This window comes from Panthera onca, chromosome B3 (assembly GCF_046562875.1).
Source record: "Panthera onca isolate mPanOnc1 chromosome B3, mPanOnc1 haplotype 2, whole genome shotgun sequence".
Classification (NCBI taxonomy): domain Eukaryota; kingdom Metazoa; phylum Chordata; class Mammalia; order Carnivora; family Felidae; genus Panthera; species Panthera onca.
Window position 1 is genome coordinate 101,333,258 of NC_138344.1, and position 27,765 is coordinate 101,361,022.

At 37.8% G+C, this 27,765-nt stretch overlaps 1 protein-coding gene across 2 annotated transcripts in view; it reads left to right on the forward strand.

Annotated features, from left to right (window-relative positions):
- Positions 1-19,251, forward strand: part of CGRRF1 (cell growth regulator with ring finger domain 1) — a 29,858-nt gene extending 10,607 nt beyond the window's left edge. For both annotated transcript variants that reach the window (XM_060619883.3, XM_060619884.3), the window contains exons 2-6: positions 3,103-3,242; positions 10,345-10,522; positions 10,927-11,074; positions 17,010-17,117; positions 17,335-19,251. In XM_060619883.3, coding sequence (XP_060475866.1) covers positions 3,103-3,242; positions 10,345-10,522; positions 10,927-11,074; positions 17,010-17,117; positions 17,335-17,655 — 895 coding nt within the window. In that variant the 3' untranslated portion in view covers positions 17,656-19,251. The remainder of the gene's footprint in view (positions 1-3,102; positions 3,243-10,344; positions 10,523-10,926; positions 11,075-17,009; positions 17,118-17,334) is intronic.
- Positions 19,252-27,765: the final 8,514 nt, after the last annotated feature.

The following is a 27,765-nucleotide window of genomic DNA, read 5'->3' on the forward strand; positions in this document are numbered from 1 at the left end:
TGGGTGGCTTAGTTGGTTAAGTGTCCAACTCTGGATCTCAGCTAAAAGCACTGGGCCAATGTTGAGCAGTGGAGTGGACTCAGAGCCTATGGGGTAACTGATTCTGAGGTTCAAAAAGGAGAAATTACTGGATTTGTTGTTTCTCTCTTGCTCTCCTGCCAACTCCGAAGTCTACTCCATCATCAACATTATCATTGCTTAGCATGCCAAACCCTGTTATAAACGTTTCCAGAAGGGAAGACAGTTACACCGAATTGAGTGATTGCTTAAGGACACATGGCTGTAAAGTGTCTTGTTTTTTATTTTAGGAGGAAAGCAGTTTTTCATTAAGTACAATGTTAGCTCTACATATTTATGGCTGCCCTTTATTGGGTTAAGTTCCTTTACATTCCTAGTTTGCTCACAGTTTTTATCAGGAATAGACTTCAGATTTTAGCAAGTGCTTTTCCTGCACGTTTTGAAATAATCATATGGTTTTTCTTGTTTAGTCTGTTAATGTGGTAAATTATATTAAATTTTTAATGTGATATTAAGGCATCACTGGGTCATGATGTATTAGCATTTTAATATATTGTTGGATTTCATTTGTTAACATTTTGTTAGGAAGTTTTGCATCTGTGTTCCTGAATGATAACACATCTGTAGTTTTCTTGTTTGTCTCTGTCCCTTCTCTGCAGACTGCATGAATTTATCCTTCACCTCACTGATGTTTGGGAGGTAGGGGTTGTCCAGCCTTTTTTTTTTCCTCTCTGTGTTTCATATTGGATCCTTTCTGTTGCTATGTCTTCAAATATACTGATGTAATGTTCAGTTAGCTATTAAGCCTGTCCAATATATTTTTTATCTCAAATGTTGTATTTTTCCTCTTCAGAAATGGACTTAGGTCTTTGTAAGTATTTTCCATGTCTCCATATAATATTCTCAATCTTTACTTACTTTTTTGAAAATATGGAATATTGTTATAACAATTATTTTGATGTTCTTGTCTACTGATTCTAGTATTCATATCATTTCTGGGGTCTATTTCTTTTGATTAGTTTCCTCATTATGGGTCACATTTTCTTCTTTGCATGGCTGTTGATTTTTTATTGGATGCTAAACATTGTGAATTTTACTTTATAGGTGTTGGATGTTTTTGTATTCATATAAATATTCTTGAGTTATGTTTTGGGACACAGCTAATTTACACAGTTTGATCTCTTAGAGGCTTGCTTTTCAGCTTTTTTAGTCAGGACCAGACGAGCCTTATCTAACTGTTCTATAAAATGAAATTCATCTGGAGTGTAACTTTATTCCATGTGTTACGTTTATTGGTTTTCCCTTGGCATTAGATTTATTCACATGTTTTGAAACTTTGGTTTGCGACCTAAATTTTAGTAGAAGTTTTTCCCCCTCCCTTTGTCATCACCCTTGCTGTTTAACCATCTCACAGTTGCCTTCAACCAGATTCCTAGATGCCCCCTAGTCAGGCACCAGGACATATTGATATTGATATTGGCCTAACTCAGCTTCTAGATTCAAGTTATGAACCTAGCTCTGGCTCTTGTCTTGAGTGGACAACCTATAAGGTCCTCTTACTGTGTGAAGGCTTACTTGCCACAGCCTGCTGCCAGACTCAGGACCCATCAAACCATGGCGTCAGCCTTACTCATTACCTTATATTTCTTTCCTTTTTCAGAGCCATAAAGATTTGTCCTTGAACCCAACTAAGTCTCTTTTTCCAACATTTTATTATTAAAATTTTCAAATATACAGAAAACTTGAAAAAATTACAAAATGAACATACATATGCCCATCGCTTAGGTTCTACAATCAACACTTTGCTGTCAAGTCTTCATTACTTATTTGTAATCTTATTTCTTGATCATTTCAAAGTAAGTTGTTACTCTTCCTGTAAATACTGAAGTATTGCACGTTATTAGCTAGAGCTCAATGTTTGTTTTTGTTGGTAGTTCCCTTTTTTTCTTTTGAGGTATATTTACACACAATGAAATGTGTAAATCTTCAGTGTTCTAAAACACATCATCTATACAACTCAAACCTCTATCAAGATATACAACATTGCCATTACCAGGGAAAGTTTCCTTATGCCCTTTCCCGGTTAGTCCATACACTTACCCCCCCCACCCCCCCCCACACCCCCCCCACTCCACCCCCACAAGCAACCACTGCCCTGTTTTTTTATTTCTGCCATAGATTAGTTTTGCCTGCTCTAGAATTTTATACTGTGGAATCATATAACACATACTCCTTTGTGTGAGGCTTCTTTTGCTCGGCATGTTGTTTTTGAGATTTATCCATGTGGCTGTAGCAATAATTTACTCCTTTTCATTGCTGAGTACTACCATTCCTTTGTTTAAACTCACCACAGTTTGTTTACTCATTTCAGTGGGGTCTCTTTGATTTCTCTGTTTATTTTTTATCTATCACTGTTAAGTGTCTGGAGAGAAGAGAGAGCATCAAAGTATGTATTTAACTGTGCCATTTTAACTAAAGTCCTCCAGCTTATGTGTATTCATATATATATTTTTTTTAATTGAGTAAACTTAGCTGCCTTCTAGTTTTATGAGGGATTGAGTGTAGTCCCTTTCATTTTCCTTCTAATCCGTTTAATATTCATTATCGCATTTTTATATGAAATTTGAAAGTAGAAAATATGTTATATAAATGAAGTGCTGTATTTGGTATTTAAAGGTTCTCTTGTCCCATTAATTATATCAAATAGTCTGCATATTAAATATGAATTTGTTTTTTGTGTTATATAAAAAGTTCAATAATTCTTATGTTTTTGCTGTTATATTTGGTACAGTTATCTATAATGACTGTACTACTTTGTTATCAACAATAATGTTAACAATAGAACTTTTTGTCTTCAAGAGTATGTCGATTCAGCCAGCTGAACAATATATTGCAATTATGTATGGGACCTCTAATCCCTCAATTCTAGATTAATTCTGTGATATAATGTAGATTGAATAACCTAATCTCTTTTGTGATGCTTGTGTTAAAAGGGATAACTAATAAAGCACAACATACTTCACATAGAACAAAGTTTCAACATTTGCTAGAATTATGTATTATTTTGTTTTTATTTTTCTTCAGGTTTGGCTGGGATGTTCCAGTAATCCTGAGAAATTCAGAAGAGACCCAGTTCAACACAAGAGTTTTCAAAAAGCAAATGAGACAAGTCAAGAATCCTTTTGGCTTAGAGATCACTAATCCATCTTCAGCTTCAATTACAAGTTGGTGACTATTTTCCAGAGATTTTTTGTTTCTTTCTGTGCCCCTTTCTCAGCACTTTAATTTTCTTTCTTTATTGCTTTCTCTTCTTTGGACTTAACAAGTATTTATTGAACATCTGTTTTGTTCTGGGAGCTATACTACGTACTACGGATACAGAGACTAATTATTCACAAAACTTGCTCCTCGGGAACTTATCAACTAGCAAACCAGAGGCAAATATTTGTGTAAGAAGAATTAAGTATCACAGATGTTAATAAGAGAAGTCTGGCATTTTCATGGGTCTTGAGTGCAGTGAGAAATGTACGGATGGTGTAGTGTGAGCACAGTTAACGTAAGGTTGCTAACCTTCTGAAGAACAACTTTTTAATCTGAAATAATGGTATTTTGGGTATAAGTCATTTTGGTATAAAATGTTATTTTGAGAGATGGTAATAAGATGATAGTTGTTTGTTTCTGTGCTTTTTGGAAAAGTAAACTGTCTGCAAGACTATTTAGGAACCACTGGAGTGAAAGATAGAGGGAAAGAAAAGAAAAAGAAAACAAAAGAAAAGAAGGGGGATGGGAGGGAGGAAGGAAAGAGAGAGAGAAAGAAAGAGACAGGGAGGAAGGAAAGAGGAGAAAGACAGAGAGGGAGGAAAGAGGGGAGGAAGGAAGGAAGAAATGGTTAAGTTTGCTGAGGTGGGGAGGCAGGCATAAAGAAAAGCCTCATAAAGAATGTGCTGGGTCTCTGTCTTATTTTTCTTTTCTTTTTTTCTTTCTTTCTTTCTTTCTTTCTTTCTTTCTTTCTTTTCTTTTTTTTTTTTTTGAGTAGACTCTTGAAAGGTAAGTAGGTGTTTATCTCATGGGGTTGGGAGAAATTCTAAGTAGAGAAGAAGCATGAACAAAGCACTGAGACAGAAACAGAGAAACAATAAGTAGTTTGTTATGGAGAAAACATAGGGTGGGACAGGTAAGAGAGAAGAGTGGAGGAAGACTCAGGTTCTTTGCAGGGGCCCTCCATAGACAGATCCTATTACCAGGATAAAGAGTACGGGAGGAACAGCAGGTTTTGGAAGAAAGGTAATGAGTTCAGTTTTGAACTTCTGGACTTTGAAGTGCTTTTGTAGCAGTTAAGTAGAGATGGGTGGGCAGTTCCAGGTACAGTTCCCATAACTCTACAAAGATTTCCAGGCTGAGACCCTGTCACCTTTTATACTTGCTGACATTTCAGGTATCTTAAAAACAAACAACCCCAACCTCTCTCAGCTTTTTACCCTATTGGATCTACTGTCCCCTTTCTCTCCCTTCACAGCCAGCCTTCTCAAAAGCGAATTGCACTTGCCTTCTTCCCTTAGCCTGCTTCACTTTCCACAGATGTGATTTTTGCCTGTATCCCTCCATTGAAATGGCTTTCCCCAAGGTTACTGATGACCACTTCTGCTCCCCGACCCTGCCCTCCTGCCCCCGCAGTCAGAAAATCCAGTGGACACTTTGTAGGCCTGAGTTAGCACTATCTCTGCAGTTTCACGGAGTTGACCAGTCCTTCCTTCTTGATACCCTGCTCCCTTGGCTTCTGTGACCCTTCTGCATAGCCGTCTTCCTGTTTATAACTTCCGAAATCACTTGTTGAAAAGCAGCGTACTTAGTAAATAGGGATTATCAACCTTAAGTAAATATTGATTTATAATGAAAAAGTACAAAGTTTCTTATTCTTCCTTAGCTATAAGTACTATACTATTAGCCTATGAATTGGAGAGAACTAAGGACCTCTTTTTTTTTTTTTTAATCCTCTATGGTGGATAAAGGGTTTGTTCTGACATTTTTCACTTGGGAAAACCATGTTTAAGATATGACACAGATAGATAAATAAATACATAAATTAGAAAAAGGGGTGCCTGGGTGGATCAGTCAGTTAAGCGTCTGACTCTTGATTTTGCCTCAGGTAGTGATCTCACAGTCATGAGATCAGCCCCATGTCAGGCTCCACACTGGGCATGAAGCCTGCTTAAGATTCTCTCCCTCTCCCTCAGCTCCTACCCCACTCACATGTGTGCTCTCTCTTTCTCTCTCTCTCTCTCAAAAAAAAAAAAAAAAAAAAAGATATGACAGAAAATTAACCTGTTTAGAAAATATGACTAATTAAAATGTACAGAACAGTTGTAGTTCAGGGGTGCCTGGGTGGCTCAGTTGGTTAAGCCTTCCGACTCTTGGTTTTGGCTCGGGTCATGATCTCACGGTTTGTGGGCTCAAGCCCTGTGTTGGGCTCTGTGCTGTCAGTGTGGAGCCTTCTTGGGACTCTGTTTCCCCCTCCCTGCCCCTCCCCTGCTCTCTCTCAAAATAAACAAACTCATAAAAATAAATAAGAACAGTGGTAGTTCAAACAGTGGTAGTTTGGTGACCTCTGACCTCTGTGGCCAGGCACTTGGACCTGCTCCAGTGTCACATCTGGGCCTTGAGCAGGACTCCTGATATAAAAAGCTACCAGTACAAAGCCGTCCTTCCTGCCACACAGTTCCACAAGCCTGGAAACGCTGAAAAAGTAAGAACTGATTAATTGTGACCAAGCAAACACACTTGTGAGTTGGGAAGTGTGAGGAAATCCGTCAATTTTCCTTTCAGGCAAAAATAGTTCCCCTGTAAATGTTAGAAGCAAATGAAAAGATATCCAGTGAGTAGAAGACCTGTCAGCCACTAACCAACAATACCATTACCAAAGCACACAAAAAATTTTTTCGATGTGTGGGTTTATAGCTTGCTTCTTGACGTATTTTAATTTTTAAAATACCAGTGCCTATCATTGATTGTCTTTCTTCTATGGGGAAATAAGGAGAGGGATTTTGGTGGGAATTAAATTCAGCAGAATAGAATTCATTTGTTTAAACTGTAGAACAGTGGATATCATTAAAGATGTCTAACCAGGATATTAAAATAATATTCTGGGCAATATTTGTGACATTTTAAAAGGTTATTTCATCGGATGTGTAGATAGTTTAAAAATCCAGGTCCTTGGGGCACCTGGGTGGCTCAGTTCGGTTGAGCATCCAACTTCGGCTCAGGTCGTGATCTCAGGGTTCGTGGGTTCAAGCCCTGCATCGGGGTTTATGCTGACAGGGAGGAGACTGCTGTGGGTTCTCTGTCTCCCTCTCTCTCTGCCCTTCCCTGGCTTGTGCTCTCTCTCTCTGTCTCCAAAATAAATAAACATTAAAAAAAAAAAAACAGGTCCTTTTTCACCACTGTCCCCAAAGTGCTGGGTATGTAGGGGAGGGAAGGGGACTATCTGGAGACCTGATTTACTTGAAAATGAATGAGAATCAGTTTTAATCTTAGTCATTTGGCTCTCTTTACTACGGGTGGGTTGCTGGGATTTCTTTTGTTGTTACGTGGTGATACTATGTTTGGATTTATGATGTTTCCATGTCCCCAGTGTAAAAGGTTTTATGGATATGTTGGTTGAGTTGAATTCATTTGGGCCAGAAATTCTCCTGTCCCTTTGTAACAGCTTCCTTATTTTGGCTTATTTACCCTGGTGACACTTAACAAAGGTGAAAGGGTAGACAAAATGACACACATTGCATTTTGGGAGGAATTTGTGAACCTCTATTCTCTCCAACGTAAAATTTTCATCTCCCAGTACTCCAGATTTATTACCCTCATGCATGATCACCTTGTACGTTGGTTCTTTCTCAGGGTTTCTCCTCAAGAAAGTTTGTGGCTTTTCTGCTGTATTGTTTCTCCTTTCTTTAATGGCTCAACTCATTGACCATAGTTCTTGTTTTTTGCAATTTTTTGCAAGGCTGTCTCTTATGCTGGGCTTTATTTGGCTGTTACAGCTAGGCAGGTTAGGGCAGGCTGAGAGAAATCACCCCCCTTTCGGTTAGTTTAGATTCTGAATTTTCTGCTTTAAGGCCGTGTTCCAAGTCTGCTATTGCTGTTGATCTGACATGGCATTGTGTTTGCACTGAATTTTAGAAGACTAAGAAAATGTAAGAATGAGACTGTCTGCAGAACAAGTGGGAAAAACTAAAGGGAGAACAGCTTTGCCCCGGGGGGATTTGAACTGACATCAGTTAGTGTAAATCAAAACATTATCTTCTCAGTCTGTGTCCTAGACAAGTTTAGGAAAGATTGTGGAGAGTAGAATTTATAGATTCTATTCTTCTTTCTCACAAACTTATAATATTAATTTCAGAGACATACTCTGTTGAAGTCTGCTTAGTATCCAGTTGTCATTGGTCTCTGACACTCTCCCCATTTTAGTCAAGTCTTTTATGCAGCTCTGAATCTCTGGATCTCCATTTCTTTTTACACAGCAAATAAACTGGGTAGTTTTACATGTTTTAGAACTTATCCTCCCATGGTTCTTTGTTAGTGTAAGCACACACATGGGTATGGATGTCCCCTCCTGTGACATAAACGGTACTATGCTATAAACTTTCCTCCACCTTGCTTTTTTCGCTTAACAGTATATTCTGAAGATCATTCCACAGTAGAATATACAGATATTTTGCTATGCTTCAATTCTTTTTTAAGAGCTGCAAAGTACTTCATTATAGAGCATTCTATATTTTATTCATTTAATCCCCTATCAATGGACATTTGGGTGGATTCCTGCATTTTGATACAACTGATGCTCCGTACATACAATTTTTCACATTTTTGCCAAGAATGTTAAATCATTTTCTGGGTTCCTTTTTTCTCTTTTTTCATTTTCTTTTATATGCCTTTTCTATTTTTTCCTTCCTTATCTACTTCATCTTTTTTTTCCTTACCTTATGTGGTTCTGTGGTAACATAAAGAAAAGGATGTATGATTTTTAATATATATATTAACTTCAAACATGTACATTTTATGTAAAATAGTATAAATGGTATATACTGATATGTTTTATTATAATATGTAAATTAATATGATGTATATTAAATTTAACATATAAATATATATTTAAATGTGTATTGTGGAGTGGTTTTTTTTTCAGCTATTTAATAGCTAATTGAAAAATAATAGCTAATTAAATTTTCCATTTTTTTTTAAGTTTATTTATTTTGAAAGAGAGAAAGAGAGAATCCCAAGCAGGCTCTAGCACTCAGTGCAGAGCCCAACATGGGGCTCAGTCTCACAACCATGAGGTCATGACCTGAGCCAAAATCAAGAGTCTGATACTTAACTGACTGAGCCACCCAGGCACCGCAAAATTTCCCATTGTTGAATTAATACCCGATGATTAGAATCATATAAAACTTTGAAATCAAATTCTGTTCCAATTACCTATGCAAAGTTCCTGCCAATTAAAATTTTTGCCTAACTGTGATTAGAAATTATACTATGTCATTGCTAGTATGCATACCCCCAATCTGAAACTCTATGTACATACTACTGATTACTGAGCAGAAAAGTGAAAAACTCAATTTTTGGCATCCTGTAGAACATCTTATGTTTGTGTATATCCTTCCAACACATACTCTTGATCACCTTTTAAAAAACACATAATGGGGCACCTGGGTGGCTCAGTTGGTTGAGAGTCCGACTTAGGCTCAGGTCATGATCTCATGGTTCATGAGTTCAAGCCCCACATCAGGCTCACTGCTGTCAGCCTGTCAGTGCAGACAGAGCCTGCTTTGAATCCTCTGTATCCTCTCTCTGCTCCTCCCCAGCTTGTGCTCTCCCCAAAATAAATAAATATTAAAAATAAATAAATAAAAAAGTATCCAAAAAATTATAAATAAAACAAAAAAAAATTACACAACGTATCAATCAGAATTCCTATTAGCATATGTGCTGCCGAAGTGAGCACAAGAATTCCTATTAACAAGCAACAGAAATGACCTCAATAAAAGGATACTGGGTCGCTGACAGAATTGCCAGTAGGTTTGGAGAGCCAGAATCAGAGACCAAGGCTATTCAGCCAAGAACAGTGCTCCAAACCATGTACTTAAAAAAAAAAAAAATTTTTTTTTAATGTTTATTTATTTTTGAGAGAGAGAGAGAGAGAGAGAGAGAGAGAGAGAGAATGCGAGTGGGGGAGGGGCAGAGAGAGAGGGAGACACAGAATCCGAAGCAGGCTCCAGGCTCTGAGCTGTCAGCACAGAGCCGACATGGGGCTCAAACTCACTAACCGCGAGATCGTGACCTGAGACAAAGTCGGACGCTTAACCGACTGAGCCACCCAAGTGCCCCTCGAACCGTGTACTTTTGATCTAGTAAGTCCAGTGCCACCGAGCACCAGATACCGCACTTTCCACTAACAGCTGTAGAAGACACTAGATATTGCTGCCCTTGAACTTGATACTGCTGCAACTGCCATAAGCAAGGGAAAAAATCATACAGGTGGCACACAGTAAGTCCTATGTAAGTGTTTAATAAATAGGTTAAGTGATACAATTTGTAGGTCTGCTTATAATTTACTTTTTCCACTTAATCAGGTTTACTCAAATTGTAATGTTTTTTTTATGCTGAAAGCAAATAAATGAATGAGGACGTTGCTATTAAGCTCTTCATGTTTTGGAATCCCCATTCTTTCCCTAGGATATTTTGCATATTACATGGGACATTAACTGTATGACAAGAACATATATTAATGTTGTCAGTATGTATGTTAATATTAGTAAGGCTTGATTGCTCTTTAATATTTTTTCCTACTGCATTGGTCATCTTGTGGACCCCATGAGTTAGGTGTGTCCACTTTCAGAGACAGCTCTGCTCTGAAGGTTGTATATATCCACTTTTGGAGACAGCACTACTGTTTCTTGTCATTAGGATTATATATGCTGTTAGAGTGGTAGGTTACCAATAGTGAATGATATTTCAGTTTTTAAGATGTATGTGAGAGAAGTCTTTAAGTCACACACTCAAAATGAACTTGATAATTTCTAAGTATAAATGTAAATAATAAAGAGTTTACTGATGGTGCTTCAAAATCGTGTAGATGTGGAAGTTTTTATATCACTTGTTTAGGGACCAGTTCCTTCATTTACAGGCACATACCCTTTAATGAGTTCCTTTTATGACATCACCTTGGCCAGCATCCAAAAGGAAGCTTTTGTTATTCACTGTGTACCATTGTATTAGAAATTACATTAGGTAATTTTCTTCTCTTTGTCTTCTTTTCTTCTTTGTTTTCTACAGCTGGCATAACTTTGACAACAGATTGCCTTGAAGATAGCCTCCTTACATGCTATTGGGGGTGCAGTGTTCAAAAATTCTATGAAGCTCTACAGAAGCACTTTTATTGCTTCCGAATAAGTACTCCCCAAGCACTGGAAGATGCTCTGTATAGTGAATATCTTTATCAAGAACAGTATTTGTATCCTTTTATCTGATATATCCATTGACAAATGAAAATTTTATTTTATTTTTTTTAATTTTATTAAAAAAAATTTTTTTTAACCTTTATTTATTTTTGAAAGAGACCAAGTGTGAGCGGGGGAGAGGCAGAGAGAGAGGGAGACAGAATCTGAAGCAGGCTCCAGGCTCCGAGCTGTCAGCACAGAGCCCGATGCCGGGCTCAAACTCACAAACTATGATATCGTGACCTGAGCCGAAGTCAGATGCTTAACCGACAGAGCCACCCAGGCGCCTTGACAAATGAAAATTTTAGACATTAGACTTTTTATGGGTAAAATAAACTATTTGCTAAGTTACTGTTACCTTTGGTGTATTACTGTATTTTTGGTTACAGTGGCAATTTACCTTTACATTTTCAAAAAGTATTAAAAAGGACAGCAAAGAAGAAATATATTGCCAGTTACCAAGAGATACTAAAATTGAAGACTTTGGTTCTGTGCCCAGATCTCGCTATCCATTGGTAGCACTGTTGACCCTAGCTGATGAGGATGACCGAGAAATTTATGATATTGTAAGTAATTTTAAAATTCTGGAAAAATTCCTTCGAGTGATTTGGATGATAGGTCATAATTATTTGGCAAATAAAAAAAGTTTTCTTGTAATTCTTGAGGACATACATTTGGCCCAGACACATTTTTCTTAAAAAAGGAATCCATGGGAAATACAGTTGTATGATTTTTATACATATAACAGCTCCTTCAGAGTATGACTTTTCTTTCTCCATATGTTACAAGAATATGATATTATTTAAAAAACAAAAGGTATATTGTAGTTGGCTAGATTTTGGGAAGCATGTTTATTCTTAACATTTTTAACACTGAGTAAATAAGCATTGGAATCATCTGCAGTGCTCAATTTTAAGAGTGTTCCCTCTTTTCTTTGCATGCTTACAGTCACCTTGTTTCCGTCTTAGCCCCTGCCACATCTGCATCCTATATGTGTTTGGTTCCTATATTTTCAGTAATCTCCATTTCTCATTATGTGCCAATTATTTCTTTAGTCTGGTAGTTTGTCCCTATTAGGAAGATAAAATCATCTTAGAGATCTAAGAGGACCTGAGCCCTGACATTCCTCTAAGTATAGTAGAGGCTTATACATGAAGTAAATTTTGGTGAAATCCTTTCATGGTAAGAATGCCCTTATACACAATTTAGTACTTGTCAGAAGTGCATGATACAGATATGTTTATTAATAAAGATATGGTAACATTTTATGATACTTTCTAAAGTACACAGTATATTCGCTAACATTAACTCATTTACTTCTTCCAACAACCTTGTGTGTTAGGACCAATATTCTTTTTATAAAGACTGAAATAGAGTCTGAAGAAAAATCTCAGTCATTCAGGAAGAGGTGGAACCAGGGCTTGATGTAATAAGCCTTTGTAGTCCTGTGCCAAGTGCCTTTAAAAAAATTTTTTTTAAGGAATATCTCCTCGAAACAAGTGTACATTTTCTTGCATTTGGAAGGTGCAGACCCTTATTGAGAAATCTAGACCCTGCTCATACAGTTTGGGTTTTTAGCCTTACCAAGTTGAAGTTCCATTGAACCGAAGTCAGTTTGGTTTTTCTAAATTAGTCATACTAATAGTGGTGTGTTTCCGGAACCTAATAATACACTGCATGGAACACAGTAGGTGCTCACTAAACTTGATGCGGGGGGGGGACGGGGGGACACCATACCAAGCAATGTTGGTGAACCTCATGGAGCTTGACAGCAGGTCAGTTGAATGTGCACGAGGAGTGAGGAGTGCATAGGAGAGATCCTCTGGTTTCCTCCCCTTCCTGCCCTTCACCCCCAGCTCCCCACCCCTTTCCAGTTGAAGGTAAATAAGAACTGTCAGGTTGGTGTTTCATATTTCCAGCCTCTGTTCTTTATCCTGCCCACCCCAGCAAGGTAACCCTTCCATCACCACTGTGCCTCCCATGTCTTCTCTGCTCCCCTACTTCCTTCCACTCATTCAGAACAGATAGGGTCAGATCTGTCACCTTCCTCCCAGCTTCTCCTTTTGGTTTCTTTTCCGCTCACTGAGGGGAAAACCTAGGGAACCTATCTGTTTAAGGTATTCAGTGTCTTCTTCGTTTTCTAACTTTCTTCCTCGGTCTAGACAGAGGAGAGTGTGTATGTGTTAAAATGTATATAACATAAAATTTACTGTTTTAATCACTTTCCAGTGTACAGGTCAATGGCATTATAAACAGGGAAAGATTTGCTATCAGGTCCCTGATCCAACTGGAATGAAACCTATGTGGCCCAGCTGTACATGTGGGAAGCTCATTCCCACAGGGGAGCCGGTGTCCGGCCCTCAAGGGTTAATAGGCATTTTCTTTTTACTTTTGTTTATTTTTTTCAATGTTTATTTATTTATTTTGAGAGAGAGTGCGAGCAGGGGAGGGACAGAGAAAGAATCCCAAGCGGGCTCTGCACTGTCAGTGCAGACTCTGATATGGGGCTTGAACTCATAAATCATGAGATAATGACCTGAGCTCAAATCAAGAGTCTAACCCTTAACCAAGTGAACCACCCAGGTGCCCCACTTTTCCTTTTAAAGTCTCCCTGCCTGGGTCCTCCCCTGGGTCTTTTCTTCTTCTCAGGCTCCCTCCCCTTTGTCCTGTTAATCTTGCTTCTTATCTCTCAGATTGGGCCTAATATTGGAACTAAAGCATATTTGTTAATATAGTATGTATTAATGTTGTCTGTCCTTAATTTTAAAAGCAAACCAAACATTTGGTTTTTCAATATTTTATCTGGGGGTGAGAGTCTAAATATATATATAAATATATATATTTTTTATTTAGGTAGATTAAGGAAAGCAGGGTTGTTATTGCAATATTTTGACTTTGAAATTTTTTTCATTTTTACTCAATTATATTAAATTTCTGTATTACTCAAATAATATATGTTTGTGGCAGGAAATAGAATTAGAAAATCTAGATAAGCCAGAAGGAAAAAAGCATAATCTCCTATATTGTGTCATCCAAAGTTAACCACTGTGAATATTTGTCTGTATCTTTGCAGACCTTTATATATGTAATTTTTAAACAAAAACAAAAAATTATATGTACTATTCTGAGACATGTTTTCATTTAGTATATTTTGAGCATCTTTTCCATACCAGATTTATATCTATAGCTACCTATGTATTTATAACTCGCGTGATAGTAGCTTCTGAAGCTTTTAGTATTAAATCCAATGGCAGGATTGTTCATGTGAGATGATAACATTCTACCAATCCTGTCATTTTGATTCAGTATTGCAAGCTTCTGAAACCATTAACCAAATTATGAAATCCTGATAGAGCTATAAACAATATTATATGTTTACAGCCATAGAAGGGTTCTGTTTTTAAACTTTTTCTTTGCATATAATTTCAGAAACTTGCAAAAACAAAGAAGCAGAAGAACAGCCCTATACCTTTTACCGAGACCTCCTATTGTTAATTATTAACATTTGCACTGTTTGCACCATTACTTGCCTATGTGTGTGTATTTTTTTAAATGAATTGAGAAGTTGTATGAATGATTCTTTACCCTAAATATTTTAGTGTGTATTTCCTGATAATAGGAATGTTCTCTTATATAAACACAACATAGTTATCAACTTTATAAATCTGACATTGATAAAATATTTGATCCAACCTATTACCTATATTCCAATATGTCAGTGGGTTTAGCAGTCTTCGTTACAGCATGTTTTTCCCACCAGTACACGTTCTAGTCTGGAGTCAGATACTGTTTGTCATGTATCTTTAACCTCTTTTAACCTAGAACTATTTTCATAGCCTGTTTGTCTTTTACAACATTAGTATTTTTAAAAAATGTTTACTTATTTATTTTGAGAGAAAGAGAGAGAGAGTGTGTGCATGCATGGCATGGGATCAGGGGAGGGGCTTAGAGAAGAAGGGAAAAGATCTTAAGCAGTCTCCACCCTGTCAGTGCAGAGCTGGACAAGTGGCTGGATCTCTTGAACCCTGAGGTCATGACCCCAGCCGAAACCAAGAGTCAGATGTTTAACCAGCTGAGCCACTCATGCAACTCATGACATTAGCATTTTTGAAGAGTATAGTCACATGCACCCTTTTTGTAAAATAGTACAGTTCTCATTTTGTGTGTCTGATGTTTCATCATGATTAGATTGGAGTTGTGCATTTTCAGCCAGTCTACTTCACAGGTGATGATGTGTGCTTTTCAGGGCGGCACCTTTCCAGGCATGGGCAGTTCTTTCCCCTCATTAGGGATGTTCATTTTGATCTCTTGGCAAGGTGTTGTTTAATTTCTCGTCTCTTCAATTTTTTCCCCTCTCTTGCAAATAGTAAGCAGTTGGTGTAGGAGGGGCACTTTTAAGACCATGCAAATATTCCAGTTTTTATGAGAATTTCCCCCTGGATATAATATCCGTTGATAATTCTTACCAGATTTTATCTTTACTATCATGGTTGCAAAAATGATTGTTTTCCAACTCCAGCCCTTCAATCAGCCCTCAGTATTCTACTATAAGCAAGAGACCTCCCATTTATGTATTTATTATCCATACAGCCTCAGGAATTCCTCTTTTCCCCCAGTGGTTTATAATTCATTACTGAATTTAATTATTTTGGTGCTCAACTGCCCTCTCCTTACTTTCTGCCTGAAGATTTATAGTCAAACTCTGTGTCCATAAATTACTCAGATTAGTTCTCCTAAAAGTCAAAAAATACTGTATAAATTAGAGGTGTACTCAGGTGTTGCTCTCATCCCTTCCTCCCATTCTTATACACCCCAAATCTTATAGATAACCAAGTTCATTGTTTTCTCATTTATCCCTTCTATGTTTCTGATTGTAATAATGAGAAGATACACATGTATATATTTTTTCTTATTTTCTCTCTTACTCAAAAGGTATCACACTTTATATACTAAACATGTTCCTGCTTTTTTTACTTCATAATATCTCCTGGAAACCACTCCAGATCAGTTCATACAGCTCTTCCTCACTTTGTTTTTCACAGCTGCATAGCACTCCATTGTATGCAGGATGTATGGGTACCACAGTTATTTAGCCAATCTCCTGTAGTTGGACATTCAGATAATTTCCAGTATCGTGCAATAACAAATAATCTTGCATTGAATAATCTGTGCATATGTATTTTCATATTGTTGAGGTTGTGTGGTTGGAGGGTAAGGGTATGTCATTTTGTTACATATTGCCAAATTCCCCTCCATTGGGATTATACCCTTGGAATTGTATCTTTTTTTTTCTTTTTTATACATTCCACTAGCAATATATGAGAGTAACTATTTCTTCATAGAGTATATTAACAAACAGTTGAAATCTATTAATCCAATGAGTGAGAAGTGATATCTCAGTGGTTTTAATTTGTATTTTGTCATATTGTGAGTGAAATTGAAGATCTTTTTTTTTTTTAGTTTATTTCTTTTGAGAGCAAGAGAAAGAGAGATTGAGCATGAGTGGAGGAGGGGGAGAGGGAGGGAGAGATGGAATCTCTAGCCAATTCCACACCATCGTCTTTTAATATGGCTAAGGACCATATTTATATTTTTTGAGTAAATTGTCTATTCATATTTTTTACCCATTTTCAATAGGATTTTTGGTTACTTTTTACCAGTATTTAAAAGTTCTTCATAACTTAGGGATATTGTAAATATTATTCCAGTTCTTCAGATGTCTTTTGACCTTGCCTATGGTGCTTTTTGGTATACAAGTTTTCAATTTTTATACAGTCAAATGCGTCTGCCTCTGGGTCTGTGTCATAGTTAGAAAGTCTTTCACTACACTGAGAATAAAAAGGAATTCACATTTTTTCTTCTAGTGCTTGCACAGTTTTTTTTTCTTTTGTACAATTAGATTTCTTATGCTTTTGGAGTTTATTTTTATGTATGATTATGAGAAATGCATATAATTTTATATTTTTCCAAACCGCTGTCCAGTTGTCCAGTGCTTTTCATTAAAAAGACTATTTGCCCAATGATTTCAGATCCCACCTTTATCATACTTGTATAGAAAGTTGGGTCTGTTTCTGAACTGTTCTGTTCTAGCCGCCTGTCTGTTCATGTGCCTGTACCGTATTATTTTAGTTTTAGAGGCTTTGTAGTATGTTTTAATATCTGACTGGGCTCAGTCCTCCCCACAGCTTTCTTTTCAGTATTTTCCTAGCTATAGTTATGTATTATTTTTCAATGAGAATTTTTGAGTTAACTCATATAACTCTATGAAAAAGCTCATTGATATTTTTGTTGGGATGGCATTAAATTTATAATTTTGAATATAACTAAAAATAACTGGCAAAAATATTGCCACTATTGAAATATTGTTCAGTAATTGATCCTTTTTAATGATTGTGATTTAAATAAAATGTTGTAAGTTTTCCAATTTGCCAACCTTTTATTTTTATTTCATATGCCTATGAAATAATGTAAGTACTGACTGGTATTTAATTTTTATTTTAGATTTCCATGGTGTCAGTAATTCATATTCCTGATAAGACTTATAAACTTTCCTGTAGAATATTATATCAATATTTACTCCTGGCTCAAGGTCAATTTCATGATCTTAAGGTAAGTACCCTGTCATCTTTCTCTGTCCCTTTTGTTTGCAGAGTTTCAAAGAATGACTATTTAGAAAGAGATAATGTTTCTCAGTTAGTCACAGAGTTAGCTGTTGTTTGCTACTGGGTTTGCTAACTCACAAATTTTTAGCAGCTTTTATGACTCCCAGATTTAAAAGGTAATTGTCATTTGTGTTTATCCTTAAACTTGTTTGTTTGGTTTCCAGCAACTTTTCATGTCTGCAAATAGTAACTCCACTCCCTCCAGCAATTCCTCTCCAGGAGAAAAAAGCACAGACCGAAGTTTGCTAGAAAAGGCTGGACTGTCTGAAAGTGAAGTGGAGCCCCCTGAGGAGAATAGCAAGGACTGTGTCGTTTGCCAGAACGGGACTGTGAACTGGGTGCTTCTGCCGTGTAGACACACGTGCTTGTGTGATGGCTGCGTTAGGTATTTTCAGCAGTGCCCTATGTGCAGGCAATTTGTGCAGGAATCTTTTGCACTTTGTAGTCAGAAGGAGCAAGAAAAAGACAAACGGAAAGCTCTTTGAGAGTATTGTTAAAACTGAAAAGTACACCTTCCACTGAAGATGTCGAATTTGTGTTCTTGGAATTAATTGTCACATGGAATCTACAGTATTGACCATCAATGAAAATTCTATTTTAACTTCACATTTGTATGGTACATGGATGATGAAATTAATTCCTTCCTGTTCACTATGGTAAATACTGGAATACCATCTGTGTTGATAACATAAAAATTCATTCAACTCTTGAGAAGAATGTAAATGTTTGGCCTTTTATCAGCTAGAAGGTTTCATATAATGTTGATTAGGAAAAATCTTAAAAGCAATTCATCTAAAATTTGAGGAGGTAAATGCCTCAAGATTTCTGGATGTTCTGCCTTTGACATAATCTGGAGTGGAATTTGGGAAAAATTGAATTCTTCCTAAAGTAATTGTATGTTCCCCATTTTATAAAGGCGTAGGACAGGGCTTCCAACTTTAAAACTTTTCCGAAAATAACAGTTTTTATAAATATCCATATAATGGTTTTTAATTTTCCTTATAGTCACATAAACACAAGTCTTAATTTTAATATAGCTTCTTAAATCATAAATGCAAGATACAATTCTTGACTGTTCTCAGTATATCATAGATTAAAATGATACTCATCTGTAGGAGGCAGATATATGAAACATATAATAAAATTTCTTGGCTAATTAAATTTGTTGTCAAATATGATTAGGTTAGCAGAATGTGACCTATCAGGGAAGATCTGTGAGACTCGTAATGCCTTACCTTAGATTTCCTCCCGCATAGCAAATCCATCCAAAACTGGAGAGGTTTTGGATCCAGAAAAACTGCTAAGAGAAACAAATAACTATTTTTTCCTAACGTATTTTTATTCCACATAAACCCATATCTTTCAGAACAGTCACATGATAGGCAAAAAGCCCCATCCCCCATGCTTTCCAAGATGACGAAGAAAAAGGCAAATCAGAACTTTCTGTGTCTTCAGGGGAAATTATCTTCAGTCACTAAGAAATTGGATCACAGCAAATAAACTGAACTTCAGGGAGATTTTCAAGACTTTTTTGTCCTGTTTGTATTAGAATAATGCCTTATCTTTGTATCAGTGTTTTTACATAATGTCATTTCATTTTAATCAAATACAACACTCTGAAAAAGACATTACCTATTCTCCATTGTATACACCAAATCAAACTTTCGTCTCTGTTCAATAGCTATGTAATAAACACGTTCTAGGGGCCAGATTCCTTTGGGGGTCTGGGCTACAAAGAATCAGGCAAGACTTCTGACCCCTAAGTATTTTTGCCTCCAAGGAGCACTGACAGCATATCCCACCTCAGAAATTCCTTGAGCTCTGTTCCAACGGTACCACTGGAAGGAGGGCCATTAAAAGTCTGCCACAGTCAGCTAGCAACAGTTCATCTGGGAAACTCACTTGGGTGAAAATTGGGGAATTCCTCAGAGATCATTTTGCCCATGTCAGCCATCCTGTTTCTCTTCACAGATCTGTCCAAGACATAGTTGCTTTCTTATATGTGATGGATTCCACCTGCAATCTTCCTCCATTCCTCGTAATTTTTTTATTGTAGTAAAATATACATAACAGAAAATTTACCATTTTAACTATTTTTTTTAATGTTTATTTATTTTTGAGAGAACGAGCACAAGCGGGGGAGAGGCAGAGAGAAAAGAGGATCTGAAGCAGGCTCTGCGCTGACAGCAGAGAGCCCGACGTGGGGCTCAAACTCACAAAGTGAGAGGAGATGACCTGAGCCGAAGTCATGCTTAACCGGCTGAGCAACCCAGGCACCCCCCATTTTAACTGTTTTTAAGTGTACAGTTCAGTGACCTTAAGCATATTCACATTGTTGTGTGACCATCATCAGTATCCATCTTCAGAATTTTTTTACCATGCGAAACTGAAATTCTATACCCATTAAATACTGACACCCCATGCCCTCTCTTTTCAGCCTTTGACTATTGGAGGTACTTCATATATATGGAATTACACAATATTTGTCCTTTTGTGTCTGACATTTCACTGGGTATAATGTCTTCAAGTTCATCTGTGCTATGGCATATATCAGAATTTCCTTCATTTTTAAGGCTGACTAATATTCCGTTGTATGTATATACCACATTTTGTTTAGGTATTCCCCCATCATTTTTTATAATTCTTAAAGATGATTTGCCCTTATCTCCTCTTGCTGTGACTAAAGTAATTGATTTTCCTGCCCTTGGTAGTAATAAATATGAATAATTTGGTAGGTAATCAAGTAAAAACGAGTGCACTGACACCTAAAGGCTTATTTCAGCATTTTCCAGTAGCAGTGAATAAGTGACATTTTGTAGGAATATCTATAAAAGCATTGTATTTGAATGCGTTGTTGGAGAAAGTATTTGGCTTATATAGATTAGTAGCTACTTCCCAAAGATATATAAAATTTATCATCCTAACCATTTTTAAATGTACAGTTTAGTAGTGTTAAGTATATTTGCATTCTTGTGCAACAAATCTCCAGAACTTTTTTATCTTGCAAAACTGAAACTATACTCATTAAACTGGACCTCTCCTCACTACAGCCTACCACCATTCACAGTATAATTGTGGTTTTGATTTGCATTTCCCTAATGGCTTAATGATGTTGAGCATCTTTTCAAATGTTTATTGGCCATTTGTATACCTATTCAGATCCTTTGCCCATTGGGTTGACTTTTTATTATTGGCTTGTAGAAGCTTATATTCTAGATGGAAGTCTTTTATCAGATACATGATTTACAAATATTCTCCATTCTTTGGGCTGTCTTTTCACCTTCTTGATGGTGTCCTTTGAAGCACAAAAGTTTTTGGGATTTTTTTCTGTTTAACATTTTTATTTATTTTTGAGAGAGAGAGAGAGAGAGAGAGAGAGAGACAGAGTGTGAGCGGGGGAGGGGCAGAGAGAGGGAGACACATCTGAATCTGAAGCAGGCTCCAGGCTCTGAGCTGTCAGCACAGAGCCTGAAGCAGGGCTTGAACCCACAAACTACGAGATCATGACCTGAGCTGGTTGGATGCTCAACCGACTGAGCCACCCAGGCTCCCCGAAGCACAAAAGTTTTTAACTCTGCTGAAGTGCAACGTATCTATTCTTTCTCTTGTTACTTGTGCTTTTGTTGTCATAACTAAGAAGACTTGGCCCAAGTTAAGGTCACAAAGATTTACTCATATTTCGTTCCAAGGATTTTACCATTTAGTTCTAGGATTAATTTTGAGTTAAATTTTATATATAGTGTGAGGGAGGGGGTTCAGCTACATTCTTTTGCAGGTAGATCCTCAACAAATACTAGCAAACTGAATTCAACAATAGGTAAAACAAACCCCATGATCACATGAAATTTATTCCAGGGATGTAAGGATGTTTCAATATATGCAAATCAGTGTGACACGCCACATTCACAAATGAGGGATAAAAATAATAAGATCATCTTAATAAATGCAGAAAAAGCACTTGACAAAATCCAACATCCATTAATGATAAAAACTCTCCACAAACAGTATAGAGGTAAGGTATCTCAACACCCATCCAAGTGAATTCCACAAGGCTAAGTAAGGACTTCCATTTATCTTGTTGATCCTCTATCTCTAGCACCAAGAACAGCAGCTAGTTCAAAATAGGCCTTCCAAGTATTTGTTGAATGAATAAGTGATTGAATGAATGAACAGTGTTTTGGGAGTAGAAACAGGAACAGGAGAGTCTGGACTCTGTTGAGCAACAATCTAATGGGAGAGGTAGACATGTCCTCTCAGGTTCACCAATTGTTACCATTCACTGTACCCAAGCTGGAACCATAAGAGTTACCCTAGACTCCTCATTCCCTTACTCAAAAATTTACCAACCCTTTAGATCCTTATTCTCAACTGGATTACTGTAATAGCATCTTGATCCTGATTTTCCCATCTTCAGACTTTCCCCATTTCAAAATCCAAACCATCCTCAAAACTTATGTTATTGACATTTTCTGCACCTATTCCAAGATTAGTAAAATTTAATTTCTCACACAGATGAAAATAAACATGACTTCCAATATTTTTTCTACACTACTCTGTAGGTTGCTACACTTCAAACCACCTTTAATACTGATATCTATAATGCAAATTGGATTCTATTGCTTGGTTTAATATAACTGCAATGAGTCTTCAATACCTTTAAGATTCATTCATTCATCTGTTCAGCAAATAAACGTTAAATGGCAAACTCTGTGCAAAACAATGGGAATACACAGATAAACAGGTCAGTTCATGTCTTACACAGTTTCTAATCTATTGAGAGACACAGAGAAGTAAACAGGCAAAGTCATAAGTGCTAAGATAGGCTTAAGCTGAGCATATTATGGGAGCTTATGGAGGAAGCTACCTCAGACTTGGAGGATGAGGAAAGGCTTCCTAGAGGAAGTGACAGAAAACCAGGACCCGAGGGACAGTTTGGTGTTGACTACGCAGGGAGAACAGCATTTGTAGATCCTTTTATGTTCAGGGAAATGGAAATAATTCAGACTAGCTGGAGTGCAGAGTAAGAAGGAGAAAGAGGGAATGAATCTGCAGAGATGGTCTTCTTCAATTTCGTTCATCAATGTCTGATAGTTTTCAGACTGAAGATCTTGGTTAAATTTATTCCTATGTATTTTATTCTTTTCAATGCAGTTGCAAATGGGATTATTTTCTTAATTTCTCTTTTGATAATTTATTTTTAGTTATGGAAACACAACTGATCTTTGTATATTGATTTTATATCCTGAAAATTTACTGAACTCATTCATTAGTTCTAACAGTTTCTTGGTGGAGTCTTCAGGGTGTTCTACGTATAATATCACATCATCTGCAAATAGAGACTGTTTTACTTCTTCCTTTCCGACTTGGATGCCTTTTATTTCTTTTTCTTGTCTAATTGCTCTGGCTAGGACTTCCAGTACTACGTTAAATAAGAGGGGCCGGAGTGGGTATCATTGGATAAACTGAGGCAAGATCAGCAAGGGCTTGATGAGAGTTAAACTTTATCATGAAGGTGAAGAGGAGTTGTTGAAGGCTGGCTGAATGTGGTGAAAGAACTGGTATGTTGGTGAGGACAAGGGGTCAAGATAGAAGGCCCAGAGACTATTAGGAAACTAGTCATTTGGTGGTGGTGGTGGTAAGCCTGGTGCTTGGGAGGATGAAACAAAAAATGTCATGGCCTAAAGTGAAAAGGAGCTTGGGTGTTGGAGGAACAGAGAGAAGGCCTGTGTGGCTGGAATTGAATAAATAAGGAGGAGCCATGTGGATGGGGTTGGAGAGAGGCCAGGCCTTATTGGCCGTGGCAGGAGCTGAGACTGTCTTCTATGCAGTGGGAAGATACTAAAAGTCAAAGTAGGGAGGTGACCTTGTTTGAGTTGCACTTTTAAAAGACTGAGGGAGGAAGCATCTGGGGAAGAGGGTGGGCAAAACCAAGAGTTTAGACATTTTAAGTTGAAGATGTGACATTATACCTACCTTACTTGTTTTGTTTAATTGGTTGAACCTCTAGCATTCAATCTCTTCTGTGTTTATCATAGCTATGTCCTACAGAAATTCTGCAAATTTGTACCAGGTATAGGACTGAGCCAATTAGCCAGGTTAGGAGGAGGAGGAATAGCTGTCATATAGTTTCTATGATCTGAGCACTTTGTGTTAGTGCCAGTGACTAAGCTATTGCCTCCCAGCTCCAGATCCACCCTTCTCTCCACTTTGTGATGCTGGGGTAAGACTCTGTAGACCCGCGGGCTGCCTATAAAGCTTTGCAAGTCAAGGGAGACTGGCAGGAAGGAGACTCTTTCCTGTTTCTTTCCTGTGGGCTTCCTGTTTTTTCAAGCATTACCTCAGTCTACCTCCTTTCCCTGGCAGTGGTGGTTGGTTCCAGGAGCAGCAGGCGAATCTCCATTGCAGTTCTTCCAACGTTTGCCAAACCTGCCTTCTTGTCTTCCCACTCAGGACACCAGCCCCAGCCCAGCAGCACCCCCTCCTCAGAAGTCTGAGTAGTTCGGCTCCCGGAGGCCCCTCTTCCACACCTCTCAGGCTTTATAATCCCAACTACTTTACTATGTTTCTCCAGCCCTGGGGGATGGTAGCTGCTTTCTGCAATTGCTACTGCTGAAATTTGCTACCTCTGAAATACCTTCATGTTTTTCCGTTTGACTTTTCAGTCAACAACTTTTATGTTAATAATCTCTGATAAAATAACTGTTGTGTTTTTTTGTCTCCTGCCTATACTCTAATTGAGACAATTAGATACAATTACCTCCCATCATCCTGGCTCAATTGACTAAAGTAGACAGAAAACTGAGACCAACAGGTTAATGGCCCATATTACACAGCTACTAGCTGGGAGAGTTGGGATTTGAATTCAGTTTTGCTTTATTTTTTTATTTTTTTTCAGTTTTGCTTTATTTTATTTTGCCTGAAGCTTGTGCTCTTACATGCTAGTCAGGTGACTACATTTGGACAACATTGTCCGAAAAAACACATGGTTTTTCATCACTGAACTGTAAATACAATTTAAAAACTCTTTCATCATTTTTGTTGCTCTTCTCGAGCCTATTATCAGAGCCAGCATTTCCCAAAACATAGTCTAGGCAACACTGTACGACAAGCCCCATGAAGGATGGGTTCTGGGCTCAAGTAAATTTAGGGCCTGCCCTGGACTCTACTCTCCAGAAGACGTATAATGAACATTAAGTTAAGAAGTGCTTTGAAAAGCCTTGCAAAAAAATATGTAACCAGGTAGTTTTCTCATAACTTTTCTGACTGGGAATATTCCAAGGATGTGGAAAATGTTGGACTAATCAATATTAAATCAAATATATCCTGGGCAACAGTAGCACCTGGTTAGGAGAAAGTTGTTGGTGCCAGAACTGGTGGGATGTTCTTATCATACAGGGGTTGCTGCAGAGGGTATTGGGGGAAATTATAACAAATTACAAATATAACAAAGCTAATACCACAAGTATCACAAAGTCTATAGACAAAGATAATATTAAGTAGAATTTTAAAAGTTTATTTATTTTGAGAGAGAGAGAGAGCACAAGCAGGGGAGGAACAGAGAGAGAGGGAGAGAGAGTCCTAAGCAGGCCCCACACTGTCAGCACAGAGCCCCATACAGGGATCGAACTCATAAGCCGTAAGATCATGAACTGAGCCAAGATCATGAGTCGGATGTTTAACCGGCTGAGCCACCCAGGTGCCTCAGTATTAAATAAATTTTAAAAGAATATTGGGGAAGGGGAGTCTGACCTTTGATTAGATTGTAGAAATATGACCCTTTTGTACATTTTAAATTTTCAACTAATCAAACTTGTGGACACATTTCAATCACACTTTTAGTGGAAAAGACATTGGTAATTCTGAAATTAATAACCAGGATTACAATAAAGATTTGATGACTTCTGGGACAAGTGATTTTACTCTCGTTGTCTTATGCCAATCTGGGACAATTTATCCCTCCAAAAGGCCTAAGGTCCCACTTTTACAATTTTGACCTATATAAACCCTGTAAACAGGAGTAGTTTTGCAATGCTTACATTTAATCTTCTGACCATATTTATTTGAAAATTTATCTATGACACCTTGTGAGATGCTTTACTGTAAAAAAACTATAATTAAAACTTCATACATTTGTTTATTTTTAAGAAATGTGAATCCATCTACATTTGTGTTTGAAACTGTGGTTCAAAATTTGCTTATATTTATATTTTAAATAATTGTGCCAGTTAATTGGTTTGAATTATATTGTTTAGAAATCAGTCAAAATGTAGTATACCTGACTAAGTGTTCTAAAACTTAGAGTTAGATCCTTCTTATTTAACTCCATCTAGAGAAAGCTGTCATAAAAGTTTTCTTCATAGAATATTCTTTAGTCTTAAAAAGGAATGAAATTCTGATACATACCACAATATGGATGAATTTTGAAAGCATCATGCTCAGTAAAGGAGACAGAACACAAAAGGACAACATTGTGTGATTCCACTTCTGCAAGGTCCCCAGAACAAGCAAATCACAGAGACAGAGTAGCTACTGGTTAACAAGGGCTGAGGGAATGGGAGACAGGGAATTGTTTTTTAATAGCTACAGAGTTTCAGTTTGGGATGATGAAAAGTTCTGGAAATAGTTTGTAGGGATTTATGGTACAATGTGATGTACTTAATGCCACTGAGTTTTACACTTAAGAATGGTTAAAAGGGTGGGGCCCTTGGGTGGCTCAGTCAGTTAAGCATCCAACTCTTGATTTTGGCTCAGGTCATGATCTCGTGTTTCATGAGTTCAAGTACTGCATGGGGCTCTGTGCTGGCAGCTCAGAGCCTGGAGCCTGCTTCGGATTCTGTGTCTCCCTCTCTCTCTGCCCCTCCCCTGCTCACACTCCATCTCTCTCTCTCAAAAATAAACATTAAAAAAATTTTTTTAAGTCTTTTTTTTTTCCGGAAGAATTCTTTAAATTGAGGAACTGAAGGAAATTTGAAAGCTATCCCAAGAGAAATAAGAACTTTAGTGAAAAGTGAAACCAGATTCCTCAAGAGTCCCACTGTCTTACCTGAGGTTCACCTGGCTAGGTTGACGGGAGGGGGGGGGAGGGCAACCACCTCGGTTTTTGGCCTGGATGGGGCCATGACCCCATGTGAAAATGTACTAGGGATATGGGAAGCCGGTGCAGGCAATTACCACCGTGCCCTGGGCTCACGAAACCCCACTCTCTACCCTAGTGTGTGCCCCTGCTGACACAGGTGTTTCTGAGGTTCCTCTAATGAGACTTGAACTCAAGGTTAGTCTCCCCAAGCCACGGCTCCTGGGCCTCACCCAGCTGGCCTTTCACTGTTGCTATCTTAGCAAACCTGACTCCCGCTCTAGCCTTCCCGCATTCCATCTGTCACCAGTTCTGCGGTTCCTTCCTCCACATCTCTCTCTTTATTCCCTCCGATAATGACTCAAGGCCTGGCAAGGTTGTCCTAGGCCTTACTGCATGAATTTTGAGAGAGCATGTCTCCATGTGAGGCAGACCCAAGAGGTAAAGTAACCAAATGAACACACTCTAATCCAGGCACAGAAAGAAGGAAAATTAATATTTATCAAGTACTTAACTATGTGCCAAGTAATGTGCCAGTTGTTTTCAGGCCTCCTAACAAGTTGATGAGAGCCAGCAGTGCACTTATGTTTAAATAACATCTTTTTTAGTAAGCTCTATGCCCACTGTGGGGCTTGACCTCACCACCCACAGATCAAGAGTCACATGCTCCACCAGCCGAGCCAGTCAGGCGCCCTTAAATAATATATATATAATTACGTATATATATACATATACATATGTATATACATAATATACATATACATAATTATATATATATATATATATGTATATACATATACATATTTAAGTTTATTTATTTATTTTGAGAGAGAGAGAACCCCAAGCTGTCTCTGCACTGGCTTGGAGCCCAATGCAGCACTCGAACCCATGAACTTCAAGACCATGACCTCAGTCAAAATCAAGAGTCAGATGCTTAACTGACTGAATCAGCCCCCCTAAATAGTATCTTTAATGCAGAATAGCTGTGCCTACTTCTCAGGAAGCACACTAGATCCTAGTGGCAAATACAGTTCTATCTGTTGCAGGTATCGACTTGGTTCACTTCCTTTTTTTTTTAATGTTTATTTATTTTTGAGGGGGGGGGGGGGGACAGGACAGAAGATCCAAAATGGGCTCTCTGCTCACAGCAGAGAGCCCGATGTGGGGTTGAACTCATGAACCATGAAGTCATGACCTGAGCCGAAGTCCAACACTTAACCAACTGAGCCACCCAGGTGCCCCCTGGTTCACACTATCTTTTTTCAAAGTTTATTTATTTTTGAGACAGAGAGAGCACGCAAGAGAGTGAGCGCACAGTCGGGGGAGGAGCAAAGAGAGGGGGAGACACAAAATTCGAAACAGGCTACAGGTTCTGAGCTGCCAGTGCAGATCCTGATGCAGGGCTGGAACCCACGAACTGTGAGATCATGACCTGAGCCAAAGTCTGACACTTAACCATTGCTAATTCCTTCTCTACATCTCGACCTGAACAGCCTACTCTCACCAGCATGCACATCAGCGG